General features: G+C 44.1%; 1 protein-coding gene across 1 annotated transcript in view; it reads left to right on the top strand.

The window, feature by feature from the left end:
- Nucleotides 1-371: 371 nt before the first annotated feature.
- Nucleotides 372-11,401, top strand: part of galene — a 42,056-nt gene continuing 31,026 nt past the window's right edge. Inside the window, exons 1-2 of the mRNA XM_065238674.1 lie at nucleotides 372-378; nucleotides 932-1,058. Coding sequence (XP_065094746.1) covers nucleotides 372-378; nucleotides 932-1,058 — 134 coding nt within the window. The remainder of the gene's footprint in view (nucleotides 379-931; nucleotides 1,059-11,401) is intronic.

The following is an 11,401-nucleotide window of genomic DNA, read 5'->3' as shown; positions in this document are numbered from 1 at the left end:
TCCGAAGAAGAAGCAGAGCAAAATAAACAAGTTCAAGGAAATCTTTGGACCACCTCCCACGTCAATCAACGACGCAATGGAATAAAGCAAGTCTCGACAAAAGCTATTACATATCTTACTTTCAGTTTCTCTCCCATCGGCCATCTCTTCACCAGATTTTGAATTCAAATTTCAATGTCAATAAAATGTGTTTAATATTTCCGTTATGGAGCACACTCGCTGTTTACACACGAACATGACGGAAGCGGTAGCGCAAAAGATTTGATTTTGTTCTTTTCAACTCAAAATGGCTCACGTTGAGGAAATACCCCAAGGCAATTTTAATATGACCTTATTCAGTGCTGAAATGGAAATGACAAGTTCATTTGACGATGAAAGGTAAATGGCCCGAAAGGTCATTACCAAGATTTGCGTTTCCCACACTATAAAGTGTCGTCATTGTAGTTGTGAATTGGAGTTGTGATTGTCAATGCCATAAACTCACACATTTTATATTAAACGACTGTGAGCCAGAACCGTCACTGGAGCGCGTTTGCGAGTTTTTAAATCAATTTCCCATTACTCCATAATCCAATTTCAAAAAGAAGTGGTGAAATCGTTCGAGTGATACAATGTATGTAATCCGAAACCTTTTTCAGGCAGCTCATATCAGTATTTTTCGGGATTTAGCTTCATGCAGAGCGAACGTTGCACGTGCAGCGGAAGAGAACGAGCGGAAGCAGTTCATGATAGAAATGAGATTTGACTGTATCTCAGTGCTTTATGGCGCTTGACGTAATCGTAAAGCATCGCTTTAAAATTGCAATCGCGTGGAAAGGAGTATCCTGTTCATAATGCGGGTTTTATTGCGATATCCATTTTTGGTTTCCCTTTTCGTTTACGGAGTGACATAACGTAACCTTTTCTTTCTTTCTTTTTTTCCGTTTCCTAGGCTATGGACACATTGCACCGAAGACGCACATGGGTAAAATATCGACGATATTTTATGCCATCCTCGGAATCCCTTTGATGCTGCTTTGTCTATCCAATATTGGTGACATTATGGCGAGCTCGTTCAGGTGAGTTAACAAGAAAAGATTTTCATATCATGTGGGCAGGATTTATTTCAATGAAGAACAGAGTTGTTAATAACGTTGCAATGCAAATTCCCATTGAAGACGTTAACGATTAACTACTGAAGAACGATTGAATTTCCCTGCATGTTTTCATGGCCGAAAACTGTATCGACATATGTTTGCAGTCGTTTTGGTAACTCATGAGCCTGCAGGCTTAGATAGTTTGAGAATTCTCGGACTATCTTGTGAGCCTTCAGACGCAGACGCACTGAAAGGTTTTTTTTTAGTTTAGACTTTTCAAGTTTCCCGGAATAGATCTTTAAAAGTTTCATATTTGATAGTTTGAGAATAATACAAAATTTATTATTTTAATTTTTTTTTTCATCTTTTAAACATGACCTCAATTGTCAATTTCTCTGACGTAGAAATTATACAAAAGTTGGCTTAAACATGAGCTCTGGGGGAGATCCATGTAGCTAAATCGTGAAGCTGTAGAGTTTCCAACAGAAAAGCTCATGTGTTTCTCTGACAGCAAATTGTGCAACACGTTAATAATGAATGGAGAAAGACCACAAGCAAGGAATTTGTCTTGAAGGACTCAACCGATACTGAATCAAAAACCTTCTTGATAGAACACAGAAGCCATTTGCTCTTTTTTTTTTTGGCTTGTTCATCTCTATAAAATAGGGGGCCCCAGAAGGGAGTTCTGCCTGCAAATTTTGTCACAGAGTTGGCTTACAACACATGTACTCAAATAGAAGCAATTAAAACAGATTCCAGTAAAAGACTAACAATACAGGCAAAAAAAAAGCAATCTGGTACATCAAAGTTATGTAGGGTTCTGAAAGAGATTGGAGCAATCTTCCGTCCGGCAGAGATGTCCCGTCAGCCAAAAGAGAGTTTAAAGGACCTAAATGTTGTTGTATAGCCCAGTGTCTTTGAGAAAATAAATAACTGTCCATAAAAGAAAAGGTTCGTCGCCCAGTATGTCCCTAATGCTGTTGGGAAGTGCGTACTGCTCCCGTAGATGTTGCTATTGCGGACACAGGCATAGGATGTGTTCCAGCGATGCAGTGGTTCCACAGACGTAGCACATTCTGTGCAGTACGAATCGGATAGCACCAGTATGGGCCGGTCCAAGGGTGTTGTAACTGGAACAAAGATGGCCGCAGCTTCGGCGGAGAAAACCGAGCATTGTGGCGGTAGGCTGCTACTCATCGGTGCTGGAATTCCGGCTACTCCAATTCCGACCCCGGTTTGGAAAAGCGATCCGTCCGTCTATATGTGGGCATGGGATGGGTAGTCCAAACCTAGCAGTTCGGCTACTGTTCTCCTCAGCGCTGCAGAGTTATCTACAGCCTTGAACCTGCTCTTTATCCGACTCTCGATTTTTGGTGGAGGTATGCACCAACTTTTATCTCCTTACCAGTGGACTTTGGCCACTGGGGGGAGCTCCGAATCGGCAGTCATGTGGAGGAGTCTGTTCCTCTCATCGACGAGAAAGATCCTGTCATTTCCGGAGGTCATTGCGGTAAATGCAGCGGCTTTCGTTGCAATTGCTGCGGTTATACGATGGCAGAAGGGCAGAATACCCGCTTCGATGCATGCGACATCTGCGGGCATTGACAAAAGTAGACCGGAGACAATCCGATCATAGGTGTTGAAAGTTGGTGCTAGTATCTGCACGAACTTTTCGGTGGCGGTGCACGTCATCTCAAGACCGTAGAGTAGGCGACTATCAATGACGGCACTTGCAACCTGGAAACAAGTGTCACGATTGTTGGACCGGTGGGGGCGTGAGATGATGCGGAACAAGTTGATCCTGCTGCGGTCGTTCTTTATCACCTTAAAGTTCTGCTCGAAGTTGAGGCACCGGTCAACAAGTACCCCCAGAATACGGACCGTCTTCTTCAGTGGTATGGGCTGGCTTTGAATTTTGATAGGTGGCTCGTTGACACGGTGTTGGGATGGACACACATGGTACCAGATGCTTTCTGGAAGCCTACCACGCTGGTCCACCTGGCTACAGCGGAGACTGCTGCCTGGGCTTTGATCCTGTTACGTGCTGCTGTTGGGTCGGTAGTAACGATAAGTACATCGTCAGCATATACACGAAAATGTAAGCATTGATGAGACAGTCGTTCGCTCCCTTAGGCCGACAACATAGTAGAAGCGATTCGAAGCGATTCGATGCGATAGCAATTGGCAAAGCGAAATGCAGCGGCAAGCGAAGCAACCTATGACATAGTGAAAGCGTTTTTGAAAACATTACAGTCGCGCGCGCAGTGCAAAATATTTGTTCAAATTTGTTATTCAGCATGGATTCATCCGATGAGGAATATTTCGCTTCCTCAAGCACGATTAATTTCATAATCAACAACGAAAGAGAGTTTGCAGTTCACCCGATCAATCGAAATAGAAGGCGAGATGGGGAGTTCTTCAGGTTGTACGTAAGGAAAGTAAGGTAAGGTAAGCTTATCGAGGTAAGGTAAGGTAAGCTTATCGACCATCAACCGGTTCCGGTACTGTTTTAATGTTTTGTCCCACAGCGCTTTTCTCGTAAAAACGAGAGCAATCAGATTTTCCGAATCGATTTCGGTGTCCATTTTTCCTCACTAGAATCAGTCCACTTGCGTTCGAAGGCGTCAAAACACAACACGAACAGCTCTGTCGCTTTGCTGAACGCTTTACACCTCTTCGCATCGCTTTCACTATGGCTGGTTTGGGCGATTCCCATAGAACGCTCATAGAGGGTGCTTTCACGCAAGCGCTCCGCTTATTGCCAACGAATCGAATCGCTTCGAATCGCTTCTACTATGTTGTCGGCCTTACCCTGCGGAATCCAAAATGATATGTAGCACTATGATTTATTTCAATACTAGAGAGCCAATATTGTCATCCATTCCACTTAGCGTCCTTGACTAAATAGGTTTCAGTTAGCCATGTGTGATGATAGGGCTTCAAATCGCTATTTTATAAATTTATGTTTATTGCAAAAAAAGTTAAACAAATTCCTGTGCCACAAACAAACCGTAAACGAACGCCTCTTTTTGTTGGAGCATAAATATCAAACTTTAAAATAGAAATCGTGATTACACAAATGTGCGTGCCTTAAACGTCAGAAAGGTCAATTTTACTGTATGGTCACTGAGTAGTATAAGTTGAACACACACATAGGTGTCCACTAAAAAAAATGCTTGTAGTCCTTAGCCTTCCAATTATTCTTGTAAACCATGGAGCTCAAAAGACCTAAAACAATTCGATAAGACGGCATTGTGGCAGATTTGTCAGATTCCGGTCTTTTGGCACATATTGTATCTTTTGGCTTTCCGCCGTACTTCCAGGTCATCCAGTGGCATTAGGATCTCACGGTTTGCATTTGCTCGTCAGTGTACTCTAGTGATCTGGTTTTCTATTCCCTCTTTTCTAAGAGTCTTGTAGATGTGTGACTTCAAACAACGGGACTTTGTGTCCGTTTCCCGTTGACTTACCGAATCCTTGTTGTTGAACATGTTGTGCAGTGCGTCTTCATTGGACGTTCGCTACCTCTCTCCGGGTTACTTCCATGGATACCAGGATACGGTATACGGTGAATACCGAAACATTTTCCAACATAAAATGGCCCACTGTCAACTTTTTTTTCCACTATCTTCGTTCGCTTGAAAGAATAATTCTTTAACAATTATTGTACAATGCCCGCACGCAGTCTTCCTGTTTCGACAGCATGTTGAACAAGACTGAACATGTTAGAGTAAAATCGAGAGTAAAATAAAGTGTGTAACAATTGTCTGGAGGATTTATCACCCAAGGTGACATTTTTTTTTTTTTTTTTATTAATTTATTTGTACAGGCTCAATCGAATAAACTTTACAGAGCCGAGTTATCATTTGCATTATACATGATTCATGTCTTAAATCTAGAGTTAAAGGAATTGAACCGATTACTCGCGGTCGTCTCGAGGTTAGTGGAGATTTACAATTTTTTGGATGGGGAAAGGGAGAAGGAGGTTTGAAATATGATTTATTATACAAATATTTAATTAATCCTAAAACATGAACTTATTTCTATTCATCTTGAAGACAAACATAAAAAAAAAAACTACACGCACAATACACAAACTAAACACAAGGTTAATCAAACTTACAATCTAAGGTTAGTATTCTTAAAGTAAACATATATGAGTTTCATAAACTCCAGATCACGTCTAGCCAAAATATCCCGAACTGGAACATTAGGTTGTCTACCTCGAGCCCGAAGGGAATCGCATAGCTCAGATCTGACTCCACGATGCTCAGCACAAGACCAAAGGATGTGATCGGCGTCTTGGTAACCTTGTCCACATTCACAGAGATTGCTGTCTCCCAGCCCAACACGAAACAAGTGAGCGTTTAACGAATAGTGATTGGACATGAGGCGAGACATCAGACGAATGAAGTCTCGACCCACATCCAACCCCTTGAACCAAGGACTCTTCGACACCTTAGGGATGATCGAGAATAGCCATCGTCCCAAACTACCTTCACTCCATTTATTTTGCCAGCTGGCGAGCGACTGTTGACGATAAATGAAGAAAAATTCATTGTAGGCGATTTGTCGATCGTAAATATCGCCTTGCATAGCGCCCACCTTTGCAAGCGAGTCCGCCTTCTCATTGCCCGGAATCGAGCAATGAGATGGGACCCATGCAAAGGTGATGACAAAAGATCTTAAAGATAAAGCACTCAGAAGCTCTCGTATTTTCATGAGAAAATACGAGGAGTGCTTTACCGGCCTCATGGATCGAATAGCCTCGACAGAACTGAGACTATCCGTAAAAATAAAATAATGATCTGGTGCAAGTGAGGCGATCGTTTCTAGCGTATAATGTATTGCCGCCAGCTCAGCAACATATACGGAACAAGGAGCTTGAAGCATTCGAGAGGCGCTATGAAATTCGTTAAAAATACCAAAACCAGCGGACGACTCTATTAGTGATCCATCTGTGAAGAACGATCTTGCGGAATCAACTTGGCCAAACTTTGCAGCGTAAATTGACGGAACAATCATTAAACGATGATGTTCTGGGATCCCACGAATCTCCCGCGTCATGGATAAATCAAAACTAACTGAATTGCCGAAGTCAGAGAAGCATACACGATGAGGATTATGCTGTGAAGGGCTGACATCCTGAGTTATGTACACGTAGTACAATGACATAAAACGAGTTTGAGGGTTTAGCTCAAGAAGCTTCTCAAAGTTTTCGATTACCAGTGGGTTCATAACTTCACAACGGGTGAGGAGCCTGAGGGACAATTCCGAAAACCGATCCGATAGTGGCAACATGCCCGCCAACACTTCGAGACTCATCGTATGAGTCGAGTGCATGCATCCTAACGCGATACGAAGACAACGATACTGGATACGTTCCAGTTTGATGATGTGAGTTTTAGCCGCCGACTGGAAGCAAAAACTACCGTACTCTAAAACCGATAAAATCGTTGTCCGGTACAACGTTAGAAGATCTTGCGGATGAGCTCCCCACCACGTTCCGGTAATTGTTCGGAGAAAATTGATCCTTTGTTGGCATTTTCGTCTCAGATACTCAATGTGGGATCTCCAGGTGCATTTGGAATCGAACCAGACCCCAAGATATTTGAAAGACATGGAATGAGTGATCGGTTTACCCAAAAGTTGAAGCTTTGGTTGTGCTGGGCTATGCTTCCTAGAAAAAACGACCAACTCAGTTTTCTCCGTGGAGAATTCGATACCTAGCTGGATAGCCCAAGTAGACAAATTGTCTAAGGTATCCTGTAAGGGTCCTTGCAGGTCGACCCCTTTGGGCCCTGTCGTAGACACTACGCCATCATCTGCAAGTTGTCTCAACGTGCAGTTGTCACTTAGACAATTGTCAATTTCTCTGACATAGAAATTGTACAAAAGGGGGCTTAAACATGAGCCCTGGGGGAGACCCTTGTAACTAAATCGAGAAGCTGTAGAGTTTCCATGAGAAAAGCTCATGTGTTTCTCTGACAGCAAATTGTACAAAAAGTTATTAATTAATGGGGAAAGGCCACAAGCGTGGAGTTTGTCTGAAAGGACTTCAACCGATACTGAATCAAAAGCCCCCTTAATATCCAAGAACACAGAAGCCATTTGCTCTTTTTTAGCAAAAGCCAACTGGATTTCTGTGGAAAGCAACGCGAGACAGTGGTTCGTTCCCTTACCCCTACGGAAACCAAATTGAGTATCTGAGAGTAGGTGGTTCGTCTCAACCCATTTGTCGAGGCGAAAAAGGATCATTTTCTCCAACAATTTTCGAATGCACGATAACATCGCGATGGGACGATACGAGTTATGATCTGACGCGGGTTTTCCAGGCTTTTTAATGGCTATAACTCTCACTCGCCTCCAATCATCTGGAACAATATTAAACTCCAGGAACTGACAAAACAAGTGCAACATGCGCCTCTTAGCGACGTCTGGGAGGTTCTTCAACAAGTCGAACTTGATCCTATCAGCCCCCGGAGCCGAATTGCGACACGAAAGGAGCGCGAGTGAGAGCTCTAGCATTGAAAAAGGCTGGCTGATCTCGTCTACCGAATTCGTCGTTTCGCGAGGAATCATCTGTGCCGGCACGGAATCAGGACATACTTTTCGCGCGAACTTGAGAATCCACCGATCCGAGTACTCCTCGCTCTCGTTGTTTGAAGACCGGTTACGCATCCTTCGCGCCGTGTTCCAAAGCGTATTCATCGACGTTTCGCGCGATAAACCGTCCACGAATTGCCGCCAGTAACCGCGTTTCTTGGCTTTGATGAGGCTCTTGAGTTCGCGTTCAAGAGCCGAGTACGCTTCGAAATGTACGGGTGTTCCACGTTTCCGGAAAAGCTTAAACGCGTCGGACTTTTTACGATAAACCTCAGTGCATTGCTGGTCCCACCAAGGGGAAGGAGGTTTCCTACGGAAATACGTTCCTTGAACCGGCCGAGTTTGAGCTTGAAGCGTGCTGTCCAAGATCAGATTGGAGAGGAAGTTATATTCCTCCAACGGTGGAATCTCTTCTACCGACGACACGGCTTCATCTATCGCGGTCTTGAACGTTGTCCAATCGATATTACGGGTGAGGTCGTACGCGACGTTAACGGATTCCGACGAATTGAACCCACTGGCAATCGAAATTTTGATCGGCAAGTGATCACTACCGTGGGGATCCTGGATCACATTCCACGTGCAATCCAACGATAATGAATTAGAGCAAATTGTGAGGTCTAATCTACTTCCATTTGAGGATGGACCAGCCAGACGTGTTACTTCTCCATTGTTAAGAATTGTCATATTGAAGTTATCACAGAGGTCATATATCAAAGTAGAACGGTTGTCATCATACAGTTCCCCCCAGCCTGTACCGTGGGAATTAAAATCTCCCATAATCAACCGTGGAGTAGGAAGAACTGAACAGATATCTGAAAGTTGTTTTTGACTAATCGAAACTCGGGGAGGAATATACACAGAAGCAATACAAAGGCTCTTGCCTTTAACAAAAGCCTGACATGCGACAACTTCAATACCTGGAAATTGTGGAAGATTCACTCTATAGAAGGAATGGCACTTTTTGATCCCCAAAAGTACTCCTCCTCCACGCGAATCCTCACGATCCAGTCGAATAATGTTAAAATCATGAAAAGGAAGATCGATATCTGAAGAGAGCCAAGTTTCACATAGAGCAAATGCATCACAATCATTATTGTGAACCAAAAACTTAAACGATTCTATCTTAGGAATAAGACTTCGACAATTCCACTGTAGAACAGTGATCAAATCCCCGACCTCGTTTGGAAAATTATCCATCGAAGGAGATGATTGCTGCAAGGAGGGGCCACTTCAATGTCAACTGCTTCAAGAGGGTTTTCACAGTAGGAAGCATTGCCAGAACAATGCTTTTCAGAGGATCAGAAATATCGAGGTAATTGAGGATACTGTCCACAATGTTATCAAATGAGAACAACCCAGATGAAGAAGGGGCTTGTGTTCTGAAAATTGGGGCATCGGGGGTTTTGGATGTCCCCGGGAGAGGTGGAAAATCCTGGGTATAATCAGTTCTGCGGAATCCAGGAGGAGTAGAAGTCTCCTTTTTTCCACCACTCCTTGATTTGGGCAAGCTGATTTGGGGTTCTTGATCTGCAACTTTCCGCGAACGGATGCGTTTTCGTTTCCGGGCAGAACCTTCCGGAAAACTGAAAGAAACTCCCTCCTCAGCCAAGTCAGAGCCAGACTCGTCATCTGACAAAAGAGCGAAGGGATTTGTTTCGTTGGTCGATGGCTTGGCTGTCTTAAGCATTTCTGCAAAAGACCGCCTGGAACGTTCTTTAAGAGAGCGCTCTAGTTTTTCCCCGCGTTGTTTGTACACCGGGCATGACGAGAGACCATGAGGAGTTCCCTTACAGTACACGCATTTTGGTGCAGTGACTGTGCAGACGCCATCCTCGTGCTTCTCCCCGCATTTGGAACAGCGTGCCTTGCTGCCACAGTGGGACGCCGTATGTCCCAACTGCTTACAGTTTTGGCAGTTCATGACCCGGGGAACGAACAAGCGCACAGGTAGTCGAAGTTTTCCCAGCTCGATGTAGTGAGGAAGGGCTGAACCAGAAAAGGTCACACGGAACGAGTCTGTGGGGGTAAAACTCTTTTTACCCTCGCTGACAGATACTGAGCCCAGTTTTTGGACATCCAGTATCTTCACCGGGGGGAGCAAGGGGTTCTTGAAACGGCCAACCGCCTGCTTCTCCAAGATCTCGGGGGTCAGACTCGCTTCGGTGACCACACCTTCGATCTCCACATCACGAGCTGGTATGTAAACCCTGTACTCAATCGTAAAGAGCTGGGAGGCAGCAATCTCGTTAGCCTGCTTCAGGTTAGAAACGACAACACGAAGTTTATTATGCCTAACCTTCGTGATTTCGGTCACGGCCGAGTATCGCTTCGTCAGATCAGTGGAAATTTGCATCAAGTTCAAAGGTTTGTTTTTGGGCTGAAAGTAGACAACCCATGGCCCAGTCGAGTCATCTGGATAGGCTCGCGATCGGGGGCTTTTCTGAGACGAACCATGAATGACAGGACGTTTTCGTCTTTTCTTGCCATCGAGTGGCAAACTGGTGTCATCTTCCGACAAAATGTCCATATCGTCTTCTGACGAGACGTCCATTTTGCCGTACTAGTGGGAGCGGTAAACGCTCTACCACTGAAACGATGCTTAAAACCACACAGACACAATAAACAGAAAAAAAACTACAAACACAGAAACACAAAATTAAATTTAACTGATGGGCGAGAGAAAGAAAGAAACAGGAAAAAAAAAACTTATCTGCTATACTACTACCACCGAGTGATTACACAGCAGCAGCGGAGCGACGCGCAGCGTGGGTGACCTTCGATGCGCGTGTGCGGGCGATCTTTGTAGTGGTGTGCTTGTATTAGGCTCGGCACTCAGCTGGACACACGATGATGGATGACCGGTATAAATGCGGAGGCAGATGCTGACACTCGATGACGATGATCTGTGTGCCGGTATGCGTGATCACGCACCGATGGTGCGCAAAATGGTTGGCGAATTGGCAATCGCAAAAACAATTTTCCTTCCGATGATGCCGAAAACACACTTTCTTCTCAGAAAAAAAACTCACTTTCAGATAATTGTTTAGCCGGGTACTATGCCAGTAATCACTAAGCGAGAAAAAACTGATAATTTAAACCAACCGAATACCGAGAAAACTTCCGAAATACCGGAGCGCGAAACAAGTCGACTGTACTTCTTGCTAGGTCGCAGTGGGATGACCCAAGGTGACATTTATCTGTGAACATTTTTGTTCTATTATAAAAGCATTGGAATAATTTTCATGTTTTAGTGGATACTCCTTAAAGAACTTATCATCATCGGACATTACATTAGTTTACAGAATATTTGAACTTTGTACGCTGAGGGTCATTTCCCATGTCAAATTGTGCGCTGAATCCAAAAATTTAATCAGAAATTTCACCTGATAAAAGTGTGTGTTTCGGCCAGGATGCGACCCTACGTTGTGTTTTCAAGGCGGTGGAGGGTTTCCTTTCAGAGCACACAATAAACTACCAACTTCACTTGGCGGCACTACAATATTACTTGACGGCTCTTTCTATTGTCGATCACATGGTTACCATCTCGCGCCGGGGGGCTTTTATTGTTGCCACTATACAAGTTCAAAACCAATAGTGCCCGGCGCCGATGGTACGATCGAACAGTGTGTTTACTACAATACAAGTATCTCCGGCTGTAATGATGTGCGACATTAGTGGTATTATTGGCACAACCACCACCAAAATTTGTATTTACC

The sequence above is a fragment of the Ochlerotatus camptorhynchus genome, unplaced genomic scaffold (genome assembly GCF_037179485.1).
Source record: "Ochlerotatus camptorhynchus isolate MF236.1 unplaced genomic scaffold, CSIRO-AGI_Acam_v1.1 ptg000872l, whole genome shotgun sequence".
Classification (NCBI taxonomy): Eukaryota; Metazoa; Arthropoda; class Insecta; order Diptera; family Culicidae; genus Ochlerotatus; species Ochlerotatus camptorhynchus.
This window is presented reverse-complemented; position numbering and strand designations above follow the sequence as displayed.